The 25,155-nt window shown below is 55.5% G+C and overlaps 1 protein-coding gene across 2 annotated transcripts in view; it reads left to right on the top strand.

The window, feature by feature from the left end:
• PPP6R2 (protein phosphatase 6 regulatory subunit 2) overlaps window positions 1–18,009 on the top strand; it is a 37,101-nt gene extending 19,092 nt beyond the window's left edge. Inside the window, exons 14-24 of one of the 2 annotated variants that reach the window (XM_033161461.1) lie at window positions 179–259; window positions 2,227–2,324; window positions 3,209–3,266; window positions 3,819–3,946; window positions 4,468–4,658; window positions 5,790–5,952; window positions 6,779–6,867; window positions 7,729–7,915; window positions 10,868–10,891; window positions 15,066–15,227; window positions 17,045–18,009. In XM_033161461.1, the coding sequence (XP_033017352.1) occupies window positions 179–259; window positions 2,227–2,324; window positions 3,209–3,266; window positions 3,819–3,946; window positions 4,468–4,658; window positions 5,790–5,952; window positions 6,779–6,867; window positions 7,729–7,915; window positions 10,868–10,891; window positions 15,066–15,227; window positions 17,045–17,096 (1,233 nt within the window). In that variant the 3' untranslated portion in view covers window positions 17,097–18,009. The remainder of the gene's footprint in view (window positions 1–178; window positions 260–2,226; window positions 2,325–3,208; window positions 3,267–3,818; window positions 3,947–4,467; window positions 4,659–5,789; window positions 5,953–6,778; window positions 6,868–7,728; window positions 7,916–10,867; window positions 10,892–15,065; window positions 15,228–17,044) is intronic. The other variant, XM_033161463.1, reaches the window with a different exon arrangement.
• Window positions 18,010–25,155: the final 7,146 nt, after the last annotated feature.

Below are 25,155 nucleotides of genomic sequence, written 5' to 3'. Positions count from 1 at the left end.
CTCCCCTCCCTCCGGAGCATCTGTTTCGGGAGGGTTCTGAGGATACACTGAGCCGCCAGCTGAGGAAGCTGGTTGTGGGGAGTGTGCCGGTGGAGGGGTGGGGAGAGTGGGGAGGGCATGGGGCTTGTGTCCCTGCCCCTGCCAGCTGAGATGTTCACCTTGGTCCTCCCCTTCGCAGGTGAGCACGCACCACCTGCACTCCTCCAGCGAGGACGAGGACGCGGAGGGAGCCTTCCCCAACGAGCTCTCTCTCCAGCAGGTAGGGCTCCTCCCAGGACGTCCTTTGGCTGTTGCTGTTACAGAGCTGACCAGGATCTCTGTTGGAGAGCCTGCTGCTGCCTGGCCAAGGGGATGGCTGCATTGCAGGGGGGGGTGGATTAGAAGACCCTCTATGACCATTGGGCAGAGCTCTCTCTGGGGGCTGCCCAGGTGAATTGCAAGCAGGTGTCCTCCAGCAGGCAGGCAATGGAGGGGGGGTCTTACTCTGGGCATTTTCTCTCCCTGCTTGCACCCGGGGTGGGGGCCTGGAATGGTTTATTTCATTGCTCTGTATTTGTTGCATTTGCACCCAAAAGGAGCACAGGGTGGCGTCCGTGGCTCTCTGCCCCCAGCCCACCCTGTCTCCTCATTTAATCCCCACAACAGCCCTGTGAGGTGGGTGAGGCTGAGATGGGGAGTGCCTGGCGCCACCATCGTGGTTTCCTTTTCGGTGCTGGGTTGAAGTCTTTTGTGGTTGGCTCTGGCCTTGTAGGCAGAATGTGATGCTGTTAGCATTTTTCTTTGGCATTTTATTTTATGGCTCCGCTCTATTTGGATTTATTATGAGTTCACAGTGGTACCTCGGGTTGTGGACACGGTCCGTTCTGGGGTGCCATTTGCACCCCGAAAAGTCCGCAGCCCGAGCGGCGATAATCGCGCTTCTGCGCATGTGCTTCTGCACAGACTGTGCAAAATGCTTCTGTGCGTGCGGCAAAACCTGGAAGTAAACACTTCCCTGTTTGCCTCATTCGTAACATGAAAAAACACAACCAGCAGCTATCGTAACCCGAGGTATGACTGTATCTTGGTTGTTTGGCTGTGTTTCCTGAAGAGCAGCTTGAATAAGAATAATACAGTAAAGTAATTATTAACAGCAACAAAATGCCACACACCCAGAGCATCCCAATACAGGGCTTGGGCCTTCAGATGTCTAGGAAAGAAGGAAGTCTAATTCTTTCTCTCTGACATCTGACAGGAGGGTGTTCCACAGGGCGGGTGCCACTACCGAGAAGGCCCTACATAAACTGTGGCTCAAGTTGTGGCTTTTCTCACCTGGAAGTAAGCGCTTGGTCTTCCTCAGTGCAGGTGTTTCTCTGCAGCAGCCGTGGTGGCTGGGATGATGATGATGATAATAATAATAATTATTCCTATTCTTATTCTTATTTATTTGTACCCTGCCCATCTGGCTGGGTTTCCCCAGCCACTCTGGGTGGCTTCCAGCAGATATTAGGATACATTAAAATGTCACAGATTAAAAACTTCCCTGAACAGGGCTGCCTTCAGATGTCTTCTGAATGTAAGGTAGTTGTTCATCTCTTTGACATGAGATGGGAGGGCGTTCCATAGGGCAGGCGCCACTATTGAGAAGACCCTCTGCCTGGTTCCCTGTAGCCTTGCTTCTCGCAGTGAGGGAACCACCAGAAGGCCCTCGGCGCTGGATCTCAGTGTCCGGGCTGAACGATGGGGGTGGAGACGTTCCTTCAGGTATACAGGACCGAGGCCGTTTAGGGCTTTAAAGGTCAGCACCAACACTTTGAATTGTGCTCGGAAAGGTACTGGGACCGTCCTTGCACTCCCTGCTCCCACTCTGCTTTACAGTATAAAAATCATCACAACTTGCTCAAATCCAGCTGTTCAAAGAGGCAGAAGCAGCACAGACAAGGTTTCTGAGGAGTACTAGAGTACCAGCCACTTGCTAGTCCCCAATCCCCGTTGAAGTAACAGTCACTTGCAAGGTTGGGTGGAGGAGGGCAAGGCAGGCCTCCTGTGTATCTCCTCTTTCTGTGTCCTGGTTAGAAGCCACTCAGGAGGGGTGGTCTGTGTGTTCAGCGGCCCTGCTTGAGGCCTGGCCAGCGCTGGCTACAAAGTGGCTGCCAAGCACTGACTGGGGCAGGCAGGGGGCTCAGCGCCAGCGCTATATAGATGGTGCAATGGCTGTTCTCCCCTCTCCCCCTCCTCCCATGACAGGCCTTCTCGGAGTACCAGATCCAGCAGATGACGGCCAACTTTGTGGATCAGTTTGGCTTCAACGATGAAGAGTTTTCCGACCAGGATGACAACATCAAGTGAGTGCCCCCTCTGCCCCCTTGGTCTTCATCCCACGAGCAGGTCAGTCTCCCCTTCTGGGAAATGGAGCTGTGAGGCATAGGGACCTGAGGGAGGGGCTCCCCTCTCTAGCTGGGCAGGACAGGGCAAGGTTTTCTCCTGGGGGCCACAGGGAACCCTGTGAAGGAGCACTTGGATCATTCACTCAGCCATTCGTTCTGCTGCTTGTGGATCCCCTTTTGGCACCCAAATAGCCCCACTTGGAAAGGATGTTGTGCAGTGTGGAGAGGAAAGGGGAGTGGAAGAGCAAGCAGCTGCAGGGACCAGTCAGGGCTGAAGTGCCCCCTCCCCTTTGGGAAGCTTCTTTGTGAATGAAGACCTGGGCGAAGGGAGCAGCTTTGGACGGAGACCCCTGCAGCCCCCCTTCTCTGCAAGCGCACGGGCAGGTTTGCTTGATAGTAGTAGTAGTAGTAGTAGTAATAATTATATCCCGCCCTCCCCTGCCACGACCGGGCTCAGGGCGGCTAACACCAAATATAGGATACATTAAAAACACAATCAAACAAGTGATTAAAATACAGCTTAAAATTAAAATCAGGATGAAATGAAATGGCAGTCCACAAATCACAACCATAGGGGTAGGGAACATCAAGTGTTTGCCAGGGCCAGCTATCCATGCTGATTGCATATGAGCCGATAAAAAGATGACCTAGATGCCCGGCCTTTTCCCCAAGGAGCTCAGGACAGGCTCTGTGGGGCCTCCCTCTGCCCTCCATCCTCACAAGAGCCTGGTTCGGTTGGCCAGCCCACCCCCTCTGAAGAGCAGCTTCCTTGCTCAGGGTCCCCGAGGTGGGAGCTGCTTCTGGCCCCCTCCCAATGGGCTTCTTTCTCCCTTTTTTTCCAGCGCACCTTTTGACAGGATTGCGGAGATCAACTTCCACATTGATGCCGACGATGACAGTGTAAGCAGCTGGGCTCGGTGTGTTTGGGCATCTCCGTCTGTGTCAGTTGGGGGAGCCAGCTTGTGATCTGCCCTGTTCCTGGTGCTGTTCAGCACTTCCAGTGAAGCTGCTGGGCCACACTGCCAGGCGGTTGGGGCTGCAGTGCCACCAGCTTGCGGGCAGCATGCAGCTCTCCCTCTCCTTGCCACCTCATGAGGAGTCGGCTTGTGCAGCACAGGGGGGAATGTTCCCTGGGGAGGATGCTGTTCCCTGGCGCCGCCTCTGTGAGGGCAGGAGGCCGTCTTAGCTCAGAGCGGGGAGAGGATCCAGAGCATCCCAGGATGCCCCCCCTTTGCTCAGTTCACATGCTTCTGCACCAGAGACTTGGGGCAGCCACTGGAGACTGACTTCATTTCTTCCCCACCTCTGGTGCCCCTGGTCGCCATCTCTATTCAACGCCTTCCTGGGCGCTTGGAGTGAGAGGCGCAGGCACAGAGCTGGGCAGGCGACTGCGGCAGCAGCTTCTTTGGAAGCGCCCTGAATCCTGACCCTCCGTCTCCCCCTTTGCTGCAGCCCAATGCGTCGCTGTTTGAAGCCTGCTGCAGTGAACGAATCCAGCAGTTTGATGACAACGAGGAAGAGGAAGACATCTGGGAGGAGAAAGAAATAAGCTACACCGCCCAAGTCAAGTCCAGGACGCGGTAAGGGGGCTTTCCGCCTCTCCTTAGATTTGTCCAAGGGGCAAGAGGATCATGGGGTTGTAGGGTTGGAAGGGGTCCCAGGGGTCATCTAGTCCAACCCCCTGTAATGCAGGAGTCTCAACTACTAAAGCACCCATGACAGATGACCCCCCAGCCTCTGCTTAAAAACCTCCAGTGAAGGTTTTACCACCACCTTCCCTATATGTGATGGAGGGACCTCCTATTTGCTTGTGGTGACTGAAGCACGATGGACCCGATTCCTTCTTAAAAATAGGCTAAAAACAGGTTAAAATTCGTGTCAACTTTTTCAACTGAGGGGCTCACAGGATTATTCCTTCTGAAGCAGGAAGTCCATGGCTTACCTGGTTGGCCTGGTTGGGTGGGGGTCAGTTTAGAGGACCTTGAAGTGCCCACGCAGGCGTTCTGAGAGTGTCGGAGTAGGGGGCTGATCCCAGAACTTGCAGCGGCCTACCTCCCAGGGGCCTCATGGCTGCCTTGCCTTCTTCTGTTCCTGCCTTCAGGTTTGGCATTTCTGGCACGTCGGAGGGATCCTCCAAAAGTGACCTGGAGAACGGAGGCCACAATGGCAGCCCAGACTCTGGGGGGGAGGAGTCCGATCGGGCCACTGTGCCACAGCCGCCCCCTCCTGCACACGCCGAGGGCAATGGCAGCCTCCCGGAGGGCAGAGGGGCAGCAGAGCCCTCTCCTGAAGGTAAGGGGTCTCTGAAGGAGCAGGAGGGGTGGCTGCACAGCACGTCTTTCTGGTGGATTTGGAGGGGCTGGCCAGCTGCCTAGCCACAGCACCATCCCTTTTGGAATGCAGCACCCAAGGGTGCTCGGGGGTGAGCAGGAGAGCCTGCTGGAAAAGAAGGGAGCTGTGGGAGGAGCATCACTCCAGACCGAGGCAGGGCAGCCCTCCCCCTTGGTCACCCAGGCGGGGGTGCAGGAGTGCCTGGCTCTGCAGGACAAAAGCAGCTGCCCGTGAGTGGCACTCTCTGCTGGGCTGTGGGGCTGCCTGGGCCTGGCCAGGAGCTGCTCCTGCAACCAGCGGCTTGGAGCAGGAGGCCTTCCCTCATTTGCATGAATGAAAGGTCTCTGTGCTGCTTTTCCTTTTCCAAAAGAATTGCCAAGTGCCTCACGCTGTAGTAAATGATAGCAATTACTTCCAGTGATATTCATTTGACAGTCAGGAATAAAAAGGCAGAAATCCTCACTAAAGCCTAGTAAAAACAAGGGTCAGGGGGCGCCCAACTGAGCAGGTTGGTCTTCAGTTGGAGACAGAAGCACCCCACGGTGGGTGTCCCCCTGTTCTCCGCAGAGAGAGCATCCCATGTAGAGAAGGCCCTTTTCATCCTCCCCACTAGAGGGAGCTCTCTAGCAGTCAAGAGGGTCCCATCCCCAGCCTGCCGTGACCTGGGCGCTCCCCTGGCTAACCTGCTCCTGGGCAGTTCAGGGGTGCTTTGAGTTTGACTGGGCAGATCAGGCATCTTCCTTGGTCACAGGGTTTACGAGTGTCAGAAGCCCCCCCCCCCCAAGTACCCAAGCTGCAGCTTCCAAGACCACCCTGAGGACAGTCTGCTTCGTAGGATGTGTGACAGTCATATAGCCATTCAGCGGGAGCCTTCCCTTGTAAATTGGATAATATGAGCCCTGGTCTTCCCCCCTGTCCCGTGGCTGTGGCTGCTCAGTCCCAGCTGGCTGACCCCCCCCCCCCCCCGTGGTTATGATCCCCCCTCTCTGGCGGCTGAGCCAGGCTCCTCCTGGCAGTTGCAGCGATGCAGGCCTGTAGCCACCTGGTGAAGGCTGGACTCAGAGGAACTGCTGACTGATTGCATTTCTGCAGGGTCTGGGTGGACGGCTGCCTTTGAGCCTGTGAACGCCAAGGCCCCGGCATCGTGTGTGGCCATGGATGTCGGATCCAGCGTGTGGGACTCTGCCACCCCAGACATGAAGACCCCGGAAGAGAGAGGCTGGGCCAAGTTCACAGACTTCCAGCCCTTTTGCTGGTGAGTGAGGCACAGCTGTCCGGGACACAGATGAGCATGTGGAACGGAGAATAGGAAACGTGCCTGATCAGCTCAAAGGTCTGTCTCCTCCAGCGCATGGCCTTAGTCCACAGCCAGACAGTTGCCCCCCTTCCTTCCTTCCTTCCTTCCTTCCTTCCTTCCTGGAAGCTGCCAGGGGCAGCCAGAGGCCTTGACCCTCCCTCTCTTCCTGCTGGTGCCCCCCCCCCGGCTTTAGGCAAGATCAGGTGTTGGGCAAAAATTTTCAGCAGTGGGCTGGTCCACTGTCTCTCAGACCTTGTGGCAGGACGGAGAAGTGGCACCGGGGGGGGGGGAGTGGAGCTGGAAGAGGAGGTGAGGGGAGCAAGTAGTCCTCTGCCCCAGCCCCAGCCGCTGTGCTTACCTTCCCATGGGCTACGGCCACCACCGCCACTGCTTCTGCTTCCTTTGTGTAGGCAGAGCGAGCTCATCCGCTCTGCTCTCTGTCCCACAGGAGCACTAGGGCTGTGACGGGAGGAAGAGGCTGTTTGCCGGCGGTTCTGCCAATCAAATGCTGCGCCTAGTTTACCTCAGCGAGGTGTGGGGATGTCTCTGCCAATCAAATGCCACTGAGGTAAACCAGGTGCAGTGTTTGAGCGGCAGAGCCATCGCCATCGCCAGGAGTCTCAGCTTCATGGCAGGCTCCGGCTTTGCGGCGTGGACCGGATTTAGGACCCAGGTGGGCCTTAGATTGCTGACGCCTTGGCAAGATCCTCTCCCACTGCAGCCCCAGTTCCTGGCCCTAAACCAGCACGAGAAACACCCCCTTTCAGCGCCTTTTCCCTTCCAGCTCGGAGGTCGGCCCCAGGTGCAGTTCCCCTGTGGATACCGAGAGCAGTGATTCAGAAGGGAAGGCCAAGCAAAGCCAGGACAAGAACTGTGAGTGCTTCCTCCTTGCCCCCGCCACATGGATGGGGGCCAACGGTGGGCAGTTAGCCCCTTTTCTCCCACCTCACACTCACCCACACTCCTGGAAGCCTTGCGCTCGCTCCCCCTTTCTTGGGGGAGGTGGAGGCGGCAGTGTCAGGGGAGGCAACCGTTGGGGCTCCCCTCCTGGGGGCATTTCAGGCTGTGAGGGCAGCTCCCAGGCCCTTTTCCCTGTGGGTGAGTGACCAGGGGAGGGGGACTGGCCATTTCTCCGGCCTGCCTCTCTCCTTCCTCCCCATATCAAGAGGGACACTTCACCCGGTCCAGCCAGCTGGCCACTCAGGACATCACCCCCGTTTTTAAGATTGGGGTGTCTTGGGAGGCTGCAGAAAGCAGCAGCTCCCAGGCCCGAAGGCAGAACGCTTAGAGGGGCTTTGGTAGCAGAGGTTTTTCACAGGGTTGAAAGAATAACGAAGGAAGGAGAGATCAGACTCAAGCACAAGCCAGCAGTTCCTTGGCTTGCTTTGGGGGGCAGATAGCCAGCCCCAGCCCTGCCCCTGTGAGATGCAGCTTCCTCCACAGAGCAGGGGCCAGAGGGCTCTCCATGGAGGTGGCATTGCTGCAGTGCTGCTGGTCCTTCAGTCATCTGCAGAAATTTTAAGGATTCCCAGCAAGTCCGAGGGTGGGCCTCATTCTGGCAGAGCCTGGGCTTCCGCCACTCAGAGTCCAGGCATTCCCCTTCCGGCAGAGTCTGTGCCTCGGAGGTCCTGCTGCCCATGGTGGGGAGCGGGGTGGGGCCGCGTGGTTGCTGCTCTGGCATCCCAGGAGAGCCCTACAGGGTGGGCCTCCCTCACACACTCTCTCCCCATCCAGTGAGTGCTGCCTCTCCTTGCGTGTGGAACGTCTGCGTGGCACGGAAAGCACCTCTGGTGGCCTCAGACAGCGAGGAAGAGGAGGAGGAGAAGGCTGGTGTTGTCACGGAAACCATCAGCACGGGCTCAGGCCAGGAGACCATCAAGCTTACCATGGATGCCAAGAATGAGAAGGCGCTCTTTACCAGGTGGGGGGGGTGGCAGCAGGGGGAGGGGGAGCAAAGGCCAGCGGGGGGAGGGGGATGAAGGCCTGCCTGCTCTGTGGCCGCAGGTCTCGGGCAGGCGGTGGGCCGCCAGGGAGCGCCCACCTCCGGTAGCTGGGGTGGGCTATGCTGGTGCTGCTGTGCAGAGACCCCCAGGTGGGCAGCCTCTTTCTGGAGGGGATGCGAGACCCAGCAGGGGCTGCAAAAGGCTTGTGGTGCAGGAGGGCCTGGAGAGGCCGTGGTGTGTTGCTTCCGCCCTTTCTCCCCAAAGGCTCTCTGGGCTGCAGGAACCTCAGAGCAGTTGATGCTGTACTGGTCCAGAGAAGAGGCATAGAGTAGCCTCCCCTGCAATACCTCCCCCCCCCCATAGCTCCCCTTCCCCTGACGAAAGGCTTCTTGGGCTTCCTCTGACTCGTGCGCAGTTGCCCAGAAGCTCCTCGGAGGCGCGTCCCAGGTGAGTCGTTCCTGCCGTAAGGGGAGAGAAACCACCAACGGAGGCTTGTCAGGCACCACCTGAGCTGTTTCCCTTCCCTTTGCGTCCCTCTGATAATAACGCCGAGTTCTCGTGGCCTGAGATTTTGTGGAGAAAAGTGCAGTTTGTCAGTGCTGCCTTCAACACTATTTATACAAAAAGAGAAAATGGGAACACATGGCAGCAAAAAGGACGAAGTAGAGGCTGCTTAAAGCTTAAGATCAGAAAAATGATTCTTTTCAAGAATTATGGAAACAGGATCATCCCAGGGCCGCTAGGTGCTGAAAGCTAAACTGGCAGCCTCCACCTGCTGCTTCTGCGTGGAAGGAAAGGTGCTGTTGTTGGGGGACAGAATATGCCCCGTGGGCAAATGAGCCAGAGGCCAACGTTGTCAGCTCTTGTGTGGTAGTGTTGCCTAGCCCAACCCTGGGTGGACGAGGGACAGAGTTGGCATCTTGGTTTGTTGCTGGATCTGGCCCCTGCAGTTGTGGCTTGGCTGTTGCTGGTGAGAACGTGTCGGGGGGGGGGGGGAGGTTGTCTGCAAGCAAGGTCAGCTCCATGGCCCGAGGTTTGGGGTGCAAATGCCTGGGAAAGGCTTGAGGTCGTTGTTGACACACTGGTTTTTGCTGTAGGCGTGAAAAAGTGGCATTTGCTCAGCTTCTCTGGGTGTCTTCCTGGGTGCCAGTGAGCTTCATTGAGTCTCCTTTGTTGTCATTCCTTTGCGCTGTGTTTTTGTAGTTCAAGGGATGTTAGGTATAAATTTCTATCTTCAGGTACAATGTGCAGCCCAGCAAGCTGGAAGGACAAACGGGTGGCTCTGGAAAGTGGCCTTCGTGGTGCTGAAGCTGGAAGTGTCTAGTGGGGTCCCACTGTCAGGTGGCAGCCATGTCCCTCTGGTGGCCACAGGCGTTGCCAATGCCACCTCCGCTTGCGCCAGGGCCGGCTTGTTGCCTGGAATCAGTCCCGCGGCCTGGACAGGCCTGGCTGGCAGTGGGCAGAGGGAAGAGCAGCAGCCTTGCTTTGGAAATCCCCCCTCTTGCGGTTCCTTATTTCTTCCCTGTTGCAGCCGGTTGCAGGGGGGAGGAAGGGGGTCTTCAAATGAATGTGGACTTTGCCGGCGCTGTCGTTTGCCGAAAGAGCAGCCAAGTGGCCCGTGGCCCGTTCATAGTTTTCCTCTTGCAAATGCAAAGAGCTTGCAGTCCTCTTGAGCATTTCCCACAGCAGAACTGCCGCAGTGGTCGCTGAAACCGTGGGCAGCCTCATTCAGGGCCTCCCTTGTGGCCTGCGAGGAGCAAGAGGGCAGGTGGAGGGAGGCTTGTGAGGGGGCACGACACCTGCTTCTTACCTGCTAAATTTGCTGTCAACGTTTCCATTAATTCTGATGTTTCTGCAAAGGAGGGCTTTAGATGAGCAGAGGAGTAATGCCTAACACTTGAGGTCCGGCTTTGCTGCGCCTGGCCAGGAACTGGGGCAGGGGACTCAGGCCGTGAGCAGTGGGGCTGGGGTCGGGGCACAGGATCCTCCGCAGGGGGCCACAAGGCCAGCAGGGGGCTTGGCACGGTGTGCTAGGTGTTGCCTGAGCCCTTTTCCAGGGGGTTGGCACCAGCGCATGAAGAGTGTCTCGCCAATGGGTGAGATTGCCCCGCCCCCCAGTCCTGACCCATGTGCCAGCCTTGCCCCCTCAGCTGACCCACAAAGGGGCCCCTGGCGAGTGGGGATGCGGGCTCAGAGAGTGCCCTCTCAGTGGGGATGGGGAAGAGGTCTCGCCATGTGCTGCCAGGCCGAAGGTGGAACCAGCCCCTCCTTCACAAGAGCTCCTTGTCGTGTTGAGATGGCATGTGAAATGCCGGTGTGTGTGTTGTGCTTGATTCATTTCAGGTGGGCCCTGCTGTTATGGGGACCCTGAAGCGGGTCTGGGAGCGAGACTTCTGCTGTGGAGTTGGAGGGGGAAGGGTCCTGCAGCCAGTGAGCAAATTTCTGTGGCAGCCCCTCCCTCCCCCCTTCTGTGTCTGCAGGAGATTCTACCAGTTGCTTCCCTGATCCCTCCCAGCAAGCAGAAGTCAGCAGAGTGCCAGGTGGGGTTGGGGGGGTCCACTCATGCAGTAGGACCTCCCCCTCTGGACTCCCTGCACCTGTTCTGGGGCTCGCTCTGACCTTCCAGCCTTGGCAGAGGATGAGGTCGGAAGTCCGGTTGCTGGAGTGGATCCCATTCCCTTGCCAGCAGCCTAGTGGACTCCTGCCGGTGGCTTTTGTGGTTGGGGGCTGTGTCAGCCCCTCAGCTTCTGCTTCAGGGGGTGCTTTTGAGGTCTGGGACTGGCTGGGTGCCCTAGTGGAGAGGGAGGGGTGATGGGTGGGGCCAACAGTGAGTAAGCGAGGAGGGTGTGCTGGTTTTGCAGCCATTTTTATCTTTCTCTCCATTTCTCTTTCTCTCTGTGTGTCTTTCTCTCTTTGTGGGTCTTGCTCAGAATAATAAGGCCTGGCGCTGGAGGGTATGTATCCTGGCCCCCACTGCAGGGTTCCAAACATCCACCGGACAAAGCATTTCTGTGCAAAGGAGGTGCAAAGCGGCACCCAGCTAGCCAAGGGGGCTTTTCCCTGCAGAAGGCTCTCCTTACAGAGCAGGGGCAACCAGGGCAGAGGTGCCCCCCTCCCTGAGTTAGCAGCCTCTTTCTCCTCTTCAGGAGCTCGTTCTGCAAGGAGGAATTGCCCCTCAAAGAGGGAGAGGAGGGCCTCTGCCTAGCCGCCCCAGGGATCCCCACCTTGCAGTTCCCCCAAGCAGGACCTGTCCCCCCTCCGCTTTAATGCTGGCTGGAAGCTGCCCTGTTGGGGGAGCTCTTTGCATAGGGAACACATCACCCTAGAGAACAAGGCAGATATCTTCTAAAGTTAAAACCCCAACTTTTCAAAAATCCAAAGAGCAGCCTTTTTGTAACTGAGGTTGGAGTGGAAGGGGACCAGGCCTCAGGCTCAGCCAGCTTCTCCCTTAGTGGATGCAGGGAGCGTGTGAGATGGGCAGGATCCTGTAAGCCCCACAGCAAGGCTTCTCCCAGGAGCCTTCAGACCTCTTGGTCTGCCTGGAGCAGGCAGCGGCTCAGCATGAGAGGTGCTTGCGGCTCTCCTGTGGCTGTCGCACGTGACCCACCCCCCTCCACCTTGGAGGAATCGCCCTGCAGAATGGGGACCCTGAAGGAGACTGATGTTTCTTGGCTGCTGGACTCCTGGCTGTGTTTCTGGCTTGGAGGCTCAGCTGTTTCCTGCGTGTTCAGAGCAGCCCCTGCCCCCTCCCCACTTTATACATCTCTGCCTGAACCCCCATAGCTGCTGCTGCTGCTGCTGCTTTCCTTTGCTGTCAGACTCAGCAACTGAATCGGGAGGCAGGAAGGGGGCTGCCCTGCTCTGCTCTGTCTAGATGGCCACAGCATTGCTCCAGTAACAGGGTAAGCAGCTCCATCCCTGGCCAAGGGGCTGCTCTGAGCCTCCCTCTCCCTCCGGAAGAAAGGTGGGGGGGTCCCTTGCACCCCTTGAGGCCTCTGATCAGCTGCACTGCACTGCACCCCTTTTTGAGCAGAAGTTTGTCAAGGCCCTTGGCTGGGAGGCAGGGACGCCAGGGAGGAGTGCAGGAGGGGGCCTGGCCGCTGGCCCCTCCCAGCCTCCCCTTGAATGCTGCAGGAAGCATTTGGCCCCAGCTTCGCATTGGCCTGAGAGCAGTGGCACTGCACTGTCCCTGTGGATGTTTAGGGCTCTCCTAGTGGGGGCGCTGCTTTCCATGGCTGCTCCTCATGGACCCTGCATGGCTTGGGGCTTCCTCCTTTTCCCCACACCCAAGCATGCCCCCTGCGCCCAGCATGATACCAGGTGCCCCACCTGCCTGTCTGCCTGCCCCAGCCCTGCCACTAACTGAGCCTGCTTGCCAGAGCACCTTCAGAAGATCCTTTGTCCACTAACCCAGCTGGGAGGCCTCACGCTGCAAGATCTGGCACTCCCAGCCCCACTGCAGTCTGCTTGAGCGGCTGGACTCAGTTTCTCCCGTCATCCCAGAGCCAGACGTGAAAGTGGACAGCGTGGGGGTCCTGGGCTCAGCCCCTCTCAGGGGTGCAGAAGCTTCTCCACTGGGGTTTGGAAAAGCAGCTCTCACTGGGAGGGGGGCTGCTGGCCTGGTTGCTGCTTAGGAACCTGTGTGGCTTGGCATGGCTGCTGTTTGCATCCAGGCTGTGTTCTCTGTGTGGCTTTCAACTGATGGATTCCTGGGTGGCGTATGCCCAGGGACTGCCCCCCGTCTCTGCTGGAGCCTGAAGCCTTGTGTGTTTGGCATCGCTGTGGTGTTGCGGAGGCAGCTACTCTCCACCTCTTCCCTTGCGGAAGAGAGATCCTTTCCCTATTAATTTAGCAAGCAGCATCAGGAAGACCCCTCAGGCCAGGATGGGAGCAAACCTGGGTGGCTCAGCAACCACCACCACCCTGCCAGGCTTTTCTCACCTCCTCCTGCCCTACCTCAGCCCTGAGAGCTGCTGGGGCACCTGCCAAGGGAATGGCCTGTTGGCCGCTCTCTGGTGAGCTGTGGCCTCCCCACAGCAGCAATAGCAATAGCAATAGCAGGAAGGCCACTTTGTTCCATCTTCCCAGAGGAAGGAGGGGCATCAGATGAAGCAGCTGCTCCTGTTGTCCTGGTCAGCAAGAGATCGGGAGAGAGATAAGAGTCCCCGGCTCCCTTTCAGCCCCGCCCCCTTGCCCAGGCCTCCATTGTTGAATGTGCTGCAGAGGGAGGTTGTTTGTTTCCTCAGCAACGTGTGACTGGCTGATTAGATTATCTGTCTGGAAACTGTAGAAACGGCTCCCTTTCCTTAAGAAGCTGTAGAAATCTGAGTTGAACCCCATTAAAATGGGGCTTTTCCTCTTTGCTTTCCCCCCTTTGCAAAAAAGCTGCACAAATCTGAGCTGATCCTCAAAAAAACAGGGCTTTTCCCTTTGCAAAAAAAGCTGCAAAACTTTGAGCTGATCCTCAAAAAAACCAGGGCTTTTAGAGGAGGAAAACCGGGGGAATTTTTTTTTTCTTGTTTCCTCCTCTAAAAACGTGGTGCGCCCTATGGTCCGGTGCGCCCTATGGAGCGGCAAAAATACGGTAGATTTGTAACTGGCTGACTGACCGAACCCAAAGTGTGCTCATCAATGGCTCCTCTTCATCCTGGAGAGAAGTGACTAGTGGGGTGCCACAGGGTTCTGTCTTGGGCCCAGTCTTATTCAACATCTTTATCAATGACTTGGATGATGGGCTTGAGGGCATCCTGATCAAGTTTGCAGATGACACCAAATTGGGAGGGCTGGCTAATACCCCAGAGGACAGGATCACACTTCAAAATGACCTTAACAGATTAGAGAACTGGGCCAAAGCACACAAGATGAATTTTAACAGGGATAAATGTAAAGTACTACACTTGGGCATAAAAAATGAAAGGCACAAATACAGGATGGGTGACACCTGGCTTGAGAGCAGTACATGTGAAAAGGATCTAGGAGTCTTGGTAGACCATCAACTTGACATGAGTCAACAGTGTGATGCAGCAGCTAAAAAAGCCAATGCAATTCTGGGCTGCATCAATAGGAGTATAGCATCTAGATCAAGGGAAGTAATAGTACCACTGTATTCTGGTCTGGTCAGACCTCACCTGGAATACTGTGTCCAGTTCTGGGCACCGCAGTTCAAGAAGGATACTGACAAGCTGGAACGTGTCCAGAGGAGGGCAACCAAAATGGTCCAAGGCCTGGAAACGATGCCTTATGAGGAACGGCTTAGGGAGCTGGGTATGTTTAGCCTGGAGAAGAGAAGGTGAAGGGGTGATATGATAGCCTTAAACTAGGGCAGGTTGAAGCCTGTTTCCGCCAGAGGATATGGTAATCCTCTCAGAATGGTGCTGCTGGGTTGCTGTGCTGGCGGCCCGGAGTCCTGCCCTATTGTGTCTGGCTTCGGGGTCTGCACGTGGGGGGCAGAGCTGCTGAGCATGTTGGGGGGCAGGAGGGGGCTGGTGGGGCAGAGCTCCTCATGAGCGCAGTAAAGGGCGGCCCTGAGGTGGCGGCAGCAGCTGCCCCAAATGCTGCTTTGCATCGAGGTTTTGACCAGGGGCTCAGAAAGTGGGAAGAGCCACCCAGAGTCAGAGGATTGGGTTTTTTTGGGGGGGGTTCAAATGCTAGGAAGGGGGGCAGAGGGATCAGGATGGGCCAGAGCAGAGGAGAGGGTGGGATCCTGCCTTAGTGCGCTCCTTCCAATCCCCATGTTGCTTCTGCCTCAGGAGGAGTCTCAGCTGGTGTTGAGCATCTCTGGCTTCTGTGGGAGGGCAGGCACCGGCCCCCCTCCTGCGTGGAGACCCCTTTCAACCCAAGGCAGGCTTGTGTGTGGGGTCTGGACATTCCTTCTGTGGGGAGTAGGGTGTGTGTGTGTGTGTGCAATTCTACCTGATGGAGCCCTGATGAGTTTGGAACGCCAACCCTGGGACCGGGATTTGGGGGTCCCCTTCCAGGGCCTCCTCCTCCTCTGTTCTGGGTTCCCCCTTTGGGGAGTGGTGTTGCTGGTGTCCCACCTGCCTTGGAAGAGCAGTGTCAGGGTCTGCTTCCTCCCAGGAGGGACCCCCTGGGGGCTGTTTAATGTGAGCTTCCGTTCTCTCCCTACAGCATGGGGGGCTCCCAGGTCGCGGACAAGCCACCCAGCGCCGTGGAGAGTGGACCCCCCAAGCCCTTGAGCAGCAGCACTTCCACCGCCAGTCTGCCGCCTGAGGGTCTCCTGCCGGGTTCTCCTGCCCCTGCTGGTACAACCCCAGAGGCCAAGAGAGACAGGTGAGGAGGGGTGCTGGCCGCTGTGCCATCTCTGGGTCTTCCCTGGCCAGGGGTGGGGGTGTGCTGCTGAGAGCCTGCCTGTCTGGGGTGTTGTGTCTGTGGGGATCAGGTCCCACCGTCACGGGTGCCATGAGAGCGTCTTGCCTGGCAAAGAGGGGAAAGGAGGGAGCCTGCTCTTACTGCTTACTGTCCTTTATGCCGTAGGGTCAGAGCATTGCAGCGTTGGAAGGGGCCCAAGAGGCCATGCAGTGTAACCCCTTGCAATGCTGGAGAAACATTTATAAACTACTTGGTATTTCAAAAATCTCTTAAGGAACCAAAACAATCATTAAAACAAAACCAAGAAACCCTAAAAGCAGTAAAGCAGCAATATATAAAAAACACCCTTAAGGTATATAAAAACAAGTAAGAGAAAATCAGAGGATCCAGGCAGGCTTTAGTCTGATGGTTCACTGGAAGCCTGGGCAGAAGCCACTGAGGGCTGCTGCTTCATGTAGGGCAGAAGGAAGGAGGGCGCCTCACAGGATGGGGCAGCAGCAGAAGGTGCCCCCTTTGGAGCCCCTGCCCTGCGCCCATCTGCCGGGTGGCTGCCTGGTGGCCTCTGCCAGCTTCCTTTCACCAGGGCAGGCAGGGCTCCCTTGCGTCCAGGGGCAGCCTAAGGCCTTTCAGCACCAGAGGCGAAATGCCCCACTGCTGCTGCCCCCGCAATGGGGGGCCAAACTCCGCAAGAGTTCCTCCTTTCCGGATCCCCCACCTGGTGGCAGGACTTTGCACCAGCTTCTCCCTTCAGGAAAGATCTGCCCCTAGAGGCCGGGGGGGGGGGTCACCGCTTGAGGCAGCCAGTGGGCTGGCTCTGCTGGTCCCTTCCCTCCCTGGCCCACCTTTGGACTGGGAGGAGAAGCTAGTGCTGGGAGACTTGGATGGGGTGGACTCCTTCATTGGAAGTTTATTATTATTATTATTATTATTATTATTATTCATAAACCAACAAAAGATAACAATATAAATTCAGTATTCTCATAAAGACAAAAACAATTATTCATACACCTCATAAAGAAAAAGAAAAGAAATAAAATAAAATAAATTACAAACATAAGCAAAAAAGATTTTTCCTTACATACAGTTGACTTCCCATTCATTCCATATTTCTTCAAAATTAACAAAACTTGATGCATCAGTTTTTCTGTTAATCAATGTTAAGTTATTTTTATAATGGATTTTCTTTTTTCCTTTCATCAATCTTTTACAGAAATTATTCAAGGGCTACGACAGAATTTAGATTCCAACAATTACTTTTGAGATATTCTTTTAGAACTTCCCAATTAGAAATAAACGTCTGTTTAGAATTATCTTTCATTTTCCACGTGAGATCTGCCAATTCTACATACTCTAATCAACCATTCAGACATTCCAACATCATGGGAACTTTCTCAGCAGAGGTGGTGAGGCTGCCTGCCAGGCATTGCAGGGGGGTGGAATGGATGACCCTCAGGGGTCCCTTCCAACTCTACAATCTTACCATTCTGTGGGGAGAAGCTGCTTCCTCCCCGCTTAAGGCTCCCCCACAAGGTGCTCTGCTCGGGCAGATGAAGTGGGCCTGGTTCGGGTCCCTGCTGAGGCAGGTGGCCCCCCACCTCCCTAGCAGGTGCCAAATGCAGCCAGGCCCTCCGTGGCAGAGTGAGTGCCGTGGGCACCCTTTGGCGAAGCTTCTCCTGGCCCTCTGGCTTGGCTGAAAGGGCAGTGCTGCCCAGGCGGCTTCTCTGAGCGCCTGCCGGCCAGCCCCTCACCCCTCACCCCTCCTCTCCCCCTCTCTGCAGGAAAGAGGAGCCGCTGCCAGGAGGAGAGCCCACCTTGAACGGTCCGGCCTGACAGACTGCCTGGGCCCAGACGGTGGGGGATGCAGCTGGCCCTCCTTCGGACAACCTAATTTAATTTTGAATCACAAATGCTGCATTGTCGAGAGGACTGGCGCTCGAGAGCTGAGGTGCCGCGTTGGGGTGGCCACCCTGTTCCGAGAGGAGGCCCTCCCTGTGCGGTTGACATGTAGCATTGGCCAGTGGCCGCCCAGGTGTCCTGCCTCCGCCCCCCAATGGATGCCGCCTCCTGCACAGCAGCATCCCTGGCACACTCTCTGGGGAGGACGTCCTGTCCTCCCTTGTCTTCTTGCTTCCAGGATCCAGCTTCTCTTCTGGAGGGCAGGAGCTGCTCCGCGGACTCTGCCCTGGGCCTCGCAGGGCTGGCGCTGGACAGCCTGGGACAGCCTTTTGTATAGCAATAATGCCTTACCGGAAACGTTGGCTGGCGAGAGGAGGCAGGAGGTTCCTGGAGGCAGCGGCCGGAAGGCGGGGTCTTCTTGCCACACTGTTTTTCTTACTGTTTCAGGGACGGAGGCCCTGGGAACCTCTGCTCGGCCTTGCCCGCTCTCCTTCTGAAGGTACCACGCCAGCCCCTGGGATTGGGGCTGCTGGCACTGGGCTCTGGGGGAGGAAGCAGCCTCCCCATAGAAGGAACTGGGGCACTGGCTGGGCATCTCCAGAGGGTCAGACAGGCTCCTGGAAGTGGGTTGGTTTCCCCAGATGGGATGGGCTCCGCTCTGAGTTGGTTTGGTTTTGTAATGTTGTTAATGGATGCAGGAATTGCAACACTTTGCACTTTGAATCTCTTGCCAGCCTTGGAGGTTGGAGGTGGCAGCGGCGGCAGCTCCCCTCAGGCTGGGCTCCTGTTGTTACTGCTGGGCAAGTTGGCAGGAGGGGAGGGAGAGGCTTGGCCCAATGGCTGCTCTTGCCTGGGGGGGGGGAACCTTCCTCCTCCTCCTAGCCATGGCAGAAGCCGGTGCCTGCCCTGTGCCTGGCTGTGCCCTGGGAGGGGACTTAGGAACTGCCTGCAGCCGGGGGAGGGGCAGCCACTCTCCGTATATCTTCACTGGCTGCTTGCTGGTGGCCAGCAACAGCTGAGCTGGAAAATCAGGCACTGGGGAGTCCCTGGGACTGGCGAAAGCAGCTTCTAGGCTGATTTAAAGGTCTGGCTCTGCCGTCGTTCTGGTGGGTCTCTCCCCTCAAAAAAACAAGAAACCACCACCAATTTGCTTTTTGAAATACTCTCCTTAAAATGTTGGACTGTGATGATCCCTTATTCTGCACATTGTTAAATATTTATATTGAGGCCAAGGGCGGCTTCCTCCTGCTTCTTCAGCTGCTCTAATTTTGGCTTCTGTGACGTCAGGGCACCTATGGCATAATCTCCTGGGCAAAAGAGTTGTGGGGGGGGGCACATCACTGTGCTGCTTTGGCAACCCCCCCCCCCAAATGTAGCTCAGACTTTCCACCTGGGGGTCAGGGGTCAATCAAATGCGGTTGGATTCCCTTTCTGTAAAAACCAGGCTGTGGCTACATGGAAATCCTGGGAGGTGTCCTGGTCTCCCCCTCTCAAAAAGGATTGAGGAAGAGGTATTGTACATGGGCCCCCAAACCGCGTCTTTTCAGGGGAGGGGCAATTGTGGCCAAGCCCAGTGGAGCAAGAGGCCTCTGTGGCTTTGCTCCTCCTGCTGCTGCCTTTAGAGAGAGGCTCTGGAGAGGGTCACCCCACCAGGAGTCATTGGTCCCAGCCAATGGGGTCGGCTGTGGCCCAGCACGAGATGCCCTGCCTGTGGCTTGCAGGGCGGGCTTCCAGAGGGGTGTGGGCAGCTCAGAGGACGTGGCAGGAGGCCATTTTTCCAGCCTGTTAGTGGGTGCAGCTTCTCTTGAGTCTGGGGGCTGACTCTCCCCCCTCCTTTGCCCTTTGCCTGCTTTGCTTTTTGCTGCTGCCCCCACCTTCCTTGTGGAATGGGGGCTATGGGGAGGGACAGGGTTGGATTCTGCCCCCCCCTCCCCCTAGATATGGGCGGCCCAACTCTTCATCCCAAGTGGGCCACAAGAGTACTTCAGCGTGGAACCTGTGGGCTGCACACTGCCTTGTTGCTTGGGGTGGGGGGAAGCGAGGCCAAAATTTGAGGGGGCCCCCATCACTTTTGCTGCCTTCCCAAAGAGGGCTAAGCGAGGCAACAGGCTTTGGGAAGGAGCCACAAGGCTCTGGGAGGGTCCTACAGCGCCCCCCCTCCTTCCCAAAGCTGAGAACGCACTAAGGAGGCTTTGGGGAGGAGGGGGAGGACTCGAGGACCCTGTCAGAGCCCCATGCTTCTTTCCCAAAGCCAATCACCTCACTTACCTGGCTTTGGGAAATTGCATGAGGGCCACGAAAAAGTCCTTGAGGGCCGCATGCCTTGGACCACCCTGCCCTAGAGAGTGCTGCTTTCGTGTGCCAGGTTTGGGGCTGAAAAGTCAAGCTGAACCAAGTTTGCCCCGCATTTCCATGCGAGGGAGACTTTGGGAAGGCGTGGGCCCCTGTGGCATCTCCCTTGCCAGTCCAAGGGCCTCCTGCCCAAAGCACCCTCTGCCAGCGAGTGATGGGGAGTTTGGGCCTTGGGGTGTTTGTGCAGTGGCGGCAGCAGCACCCAGCCTAGCGCTAGTAGCTTTGGCTGGTCATTGATTTGAGAGCTGCAAGGCCAGAGGTCAAGGCTGGTCCCTGTGCCTTGCTCTCCCCATTGAGGTGCACCTGTAGGGCACACAGAACAAGGCATCCCTCAGCACCTGTGCAGCCAGCGGATTGGGGGGGGATGTAGAGCGGAGCCAAAACCCAGTGGCAGGGGCCACGCTGGCCTGAGAGGAGCTTGCTCCTGGCCTGCAGCCGGCTGGCTGGCCTCTGACTGCTCCCCTCCCACAGGGCGCCCATCGCCAAGGCTCTCCGTATGCAGTATTCTGTCTGAAGAGAAGATGCCTCTGTTACAGCCGGCCGTGTGGCTCCATCAGCAAGAGGTCGGTGGAGGGCTTTGTGCGTTTTCCTCTCTGCTGCCAGCTCCTTGCGTAAGGCCTTGTGGTTTTCTGGGAAGTGGGTGTCTCCCCTTGGATGCCTATAACTTGGACAGGCTGGGATGGGCAGGCCCTTGGGCGTCCAGCCCTGTGCCAGAGTGTGGCCGTGGGAAGGGTGACCTCTAGATCACAGGCTGCCGCAGGATACGTCCCGCCTTCTTCCTCCGTTAATAGAGCCCTCCCCTCGCACAGCAAGGCCAAGGGCTGTAAAGAGTCACATGCCTTTTGCCCAGCCCCAAACTCTCCACACGGAATAGTTGTGGCATCCAGCCTGTTCCAAATGTCCTTTGAGCAGAAACTCACATGGTGGATTGAAGCTGGAGAAGGAGGTGGGCAGAGGCTCAAAGCCAAGAGACCGGATAGTAAAAAATAGACACTTGTGTCTTCAGAGCATGAGCAGAGAGCCAGACCCAAGGCACACACATCAGTGGTCAGCTTGGTGGCCGCGGGGAAATCTCTCATCTTAAGTTCTGGACTTGACATAAGTTTGCAGTTACAGCAACAAGCAGTTGCCTCGTAGGTTGACAGCTTAATGAGTTGGAAGGGACCCAAGGGTCATCTAGTCCAACCCCCAACAATGCAAGAATTGCAGCTAAAGCATCTGACAGGTGGCCACCCAACCTCTGCTTTCAAACCTCCAAGGAAGGGCAGCTGGGGTGGACTCCTGCTGTTTCCCCTGCCTTGCTGTAAACCCCCTTGAAGGTCAGAGGCTGCTTCCCCCCTGAGGATTGGCGGCATCTCGGAGCCCAACTGCCTCTTGGCAGCAGAAGGGTCTTGCTCCGAGACCTTTTCTCCTGGGCAGGAAATCCTGTGGGTGTTTGTTCTCCCTCCCAGTGGCTTCTCCAAGAACCGTGTTTGCTTCCACTGTGACTTCCTTTACCCACAGCCCTGCTCCGGAGGCTGGGCTCCTGTGTTGTCTTCAAGGGCACAGGGATCAGGCTGGGAGGAGTCCGTCCATCTCCCTGTGCACAGCCCGCCTTGCAAGGTGAGCGGTGGGCAGCCCACCCTCCACTGCACGGCAGCCCAGCTCTGCAGAGTCACGGCTGATGAGAGACAACCAACCTCCTCCCTGTAGCAATGGCCACTTCCTCAACTGCCAAATTTGAACCCATCTTTCCAAGGTCCTAATCCAGAGATTTGCAGCTGGAGCTATTACGACAGGATCTGTTGCAACTTTTTACAAAAGTGGTCTATAAAACAAAATGAAATGTATTCTGCCTGAAGTCTTCTTTCTTCGCTGTCCTGTTTATTGTTCCACCAGTTAAAGCTTTTGGGTCTGCCTGCCTTGGCTGCAGCTGCTCATCCAAGGCGATGGCTCTGGAGGGTCTTTCACCCCAGCTCAACCAGAACTGCTTGGTCCATCTTGCCTCTCTGCTGGAAGAGAGGGGGATGGGGGCATTGCAGCCCCTCGGGGAAACCGGTGCTGCCCCCTCCCTCCCTTGTGGATTTAGTCCCCACTTGGAAAGTGGAAACAGAAGCAGAATGAACACTTCACGGAAAACGGCCGGCACACGTGCCAACCTCGGACTCCCCCTCTATTCTCCATCCAAGTTGTCCAGGCGCTTGCTTGGCCATTCCCACGAATGCAGCTGCCCCCTCTGTGCCACTTCACCAGCTGGCTTCCTTTGTGTTTGGTGCCCCATGGCTGGAGGGCAAAGACAGCCGCTCCCCCCATGTCCACTCAGGCAGGGGAAAGTTTTCTGAGAGGAAGCCTCCAGCCTAGCAGAAAAGCTCCCAAGAGGATGCGGAAAGGATTTTTTTGAGGAGCACGTATCACTTTAAGTTAACAACAATTTGAAAATTATTTGTATCAGAAGCTAGGGAGACCATTTGGCTGTCCCCTTTTTTTGTTAGAAACCGCCTTTACCGCAATGTCCTGCCCTTTGGTCTTGAGAGGCAGCAGTTGCCCGAGGCATCCCCGGAAAGCAGAACCCTTCAGGTTGGCTGCCGAGAGTGGGAAGGGAAGAGCAGCAGCCGAGTCTCTGAGATGCCTTGGTGGAAGGCAGGAGAGAGTATTGGTTGTTTTAAAAAAGTATAGCCCGTTTTTTACCATGTAGGTCTGGAAGTTGGCCTCTTTCTCAGGAGACAATGGCGGAGGGCCTTTGGAAGTGAAGTCAAATTGTTGGAGGGTTTCAGCGCCTGCTGTGTCTGGAGACCGACTTGGGAGAGATGTTTAGTTGCAGCTGGGGCAGATGAAGGTGTCCGGCTGTGCTGCGGCAGATGCCCATGGGCATTTCTTGTCTCTGTGCTTGTCCCAAAGTCTGGAAGTGGCATACAAATATATAAAACACAAGCAATTTTTTGGAGGGCCTTCTTGATAGTGGCAGCTGCTCTGTGGAACACCCTCCAATTGGATGTCGGGGAGAGAAACAACTATACAATTTTTAAAAGACAGCTGAAGGCAGTCCTATATGGGGATGTTTTTAATGTATAATGTCTCATCATGTTGGAATGTGCCCAGAGTGACTGGGTACAAATATTGTTATTCTCTTGTGCTAAGTTAAGCGCTTTACAAAGGAAGGCTTTACCATGACAGTCAAGCCAGCTGGGCAATTTGCAGCTGCTGGTGGCGCTGTGGTCTAAACCACAGAGCCTAGGGCTTGCTGATCAGAAAGTCAGCGGTTTGAATCCCTGCAATGGGGTGAGCTCCTGTTGCTCAGCCCCAGCTCCTGCCAACTTAGCAGTTTGAAAGAACGTCAAAGTGCAAGTAGATAAATAGGTACCGCTCCGGCGGGAAGATAAACGGCTTTTCCGTGCGCTGCTCTGGTTTGCCAGAAGCGGCTTAGTCATGCTGACCATATGACCCAGAAGCTGTATGCCGGCTCCCTCGGCCAGTAAAGCGAGATGAGCGCCGCAACTCCAGAGTCAGCGACTGGACCTAACGGTCAGGGGTACCTTTACCTTTAGTAACTGGCCCTTGCTTGAGGGACCTTCATGGTCCTGCTAGGTTCCCCTGTCGAGAGTGGAAAAGAAAAGAGAAGGCTATCAGGCAGGCATATAAAAGGCAAGGCAGGTTCTTATGCCTCTGATCATTTATTTGTTGCAACTAAGTGTGAACCTCTTTAAGCAAAGAAAGGAGGGAAAGAAACCCAAACAAAAAGTGTTCTGCTTTTTTAAGTTTTACATTTCCTGTGCAGCAGTAATCATACCCCACAAATGTCAGTAGTAGGTATACAAAACATCAGTGATGCACCACAAAATTAGGAAAAGTGATAGGTTAAGCAACATTCTATCAATCGAGGCATCCTGTGAAAAACAGGCCTCACACATTTTGGACAAGATTTAATCACCTGCTGCTCCTGCCCCCACCTAGGACAGGGCCTGACACACTACAAAAGGACTGCTATTGCCCAGCAGAGAGTACTGTTTACATTCTTTCAAACTGCTTTTAATTGTTTTTGTTTTGTTATTAACTGTTTTTATGTGTTTTATTTGGGGGGTGGCGGTATTTGGCTGTTTCTGTTTATATTTTATGTATTTTGTGTTTTTATATTGTGATTTTATCTTGTGAACCGCCCTGAGACCTGTGGGTATAGAGTGGTATATAAATAAAAATAAATAAAGTTGGCAAACTCCATTCAAATGACACTTCCAGTGATTAACAGATTTAACACATTCTGTTCATTGGACCAACTGGGCCAACGTAACAAGAGAGCGTATCAATGACGCTTACTGAGACGCATTGTTTTGGAGAAACCGTGCCTGAACACTTATCTGGAAGGATTATTGCCTAAGTGGCATCACGCTCCAGGGATATGGTAGCCGTGGTTTTCAGCTGTTCCTGCATGTGACCACTGTTGCATGCTGAGTGCAAGTGGGGGGGGGGGTTGACATTGGTAGACAAGCTACCCAGAAGGAGCACAGTATCTAGGCTGGCTTGAGGCTTGATCATGCCCACAGAATGGAAGATAGCAGGATCCCCCAGGACATGCTCTATGGGGAGCTGCCTTCCAGCACCAGGCCCATTAGCAGACCAACTCTGCAACAAAAAGATGTCTGCAAACGTAATATGAAGGCTGGCAACATCAGCCCCACCATGTGAGAATCCCTTGCAGGTGGACACAGTGCCTGGAGACAGGCAGGCAGGTTGCGAGTCCATAGCAGTGACCAGAGGATGAATGACCCCTGGGGGGAGCAGAGAGAGAAGAAATGCCACGGGGCGGGTGCCTTCCTCTGCCCCAGCTGCAACTAAACAAGCCACTCCCACATCACTACAGCCACAGCAGGTGCTGCAACCTCCCAACAATTTGACTTCACTCCCAAAGGCGCATTCCTCCGTTGTCTCCAGAGACAGATGCCAACAAGGTTTCCCAGAATCCCAATGGATATGGGTGATTATTGTAATTTTATTAAACCTAATAAATCGTTCAAAAACCATTTTATAGAGTATTTTATTTATAAATATACAATTTTATTGAGAAAGCAGTTAATTTATCACTTCTTGGCATGAGAGGAAGTCTCCATACCCTGCTGTGTGAGTTGCTACATTTTGACCGTTGACAGCTTCATTTAGAAACTAGTGCATTTGCCTGCTTTGCTCTCTCTGGCCACTGGAGGGACTGTGGCACAACTGCTTTGACAGCGGAGCTTTGGACAGCTTGACTGGCATTTGCAGAATGCGAGTCTATTGAAAGAGGTCCTTTGCAGAGAGAGATGGATGCCTTTATGGGGTGCTATGCTTATGATAGCACACTTGTGTAACATGCACAGCAGCTCCCCCCCCCCCGGCCATGTCTTCCTCCAGACCCAGAAGGGGCCATGGCTGGAGGCATGGGTCCCCTTGAGTTACTCCTGCACCAAGGGAAATGAGGGACACCTGCCCAGCCGGGCTTGAGCCAGGCGTCTCTCCCAACCCCCAAAAAACTCCCTTAGGCACTTGCTGCTTTTTCTGCCAACCTTTTGCTGCTGCATCTGTGAATGGAGCTGTTTGAGAGAGGCAGGAGCTGCGATTCAATGTTTGTGATCAAATGTGAGTCACATGCACTCCAGCATCTCACAAATCCCACCCAAGACACCCACCTTTT

The sequence above is a fragment of the Lacerta agilis genome, chromosome 10 (genome assembly GCF_009819535.1).
Source record: "Lacerta agilis isolate rLacAgi1 chromosome 10, rLacAgi1.pri, whole genome shotgun sequence".
Lineage (NCBI taxonomy): Eukaryota > Metazoa > Chordata > Lepidosauria > Squamata > Lacertidae > Lacerta > Lacerta agilis.
Note: the sequence above shows the minus strand (reverse complement) of the source record. Positions and strands in the feature narration are given on the sequence as shown.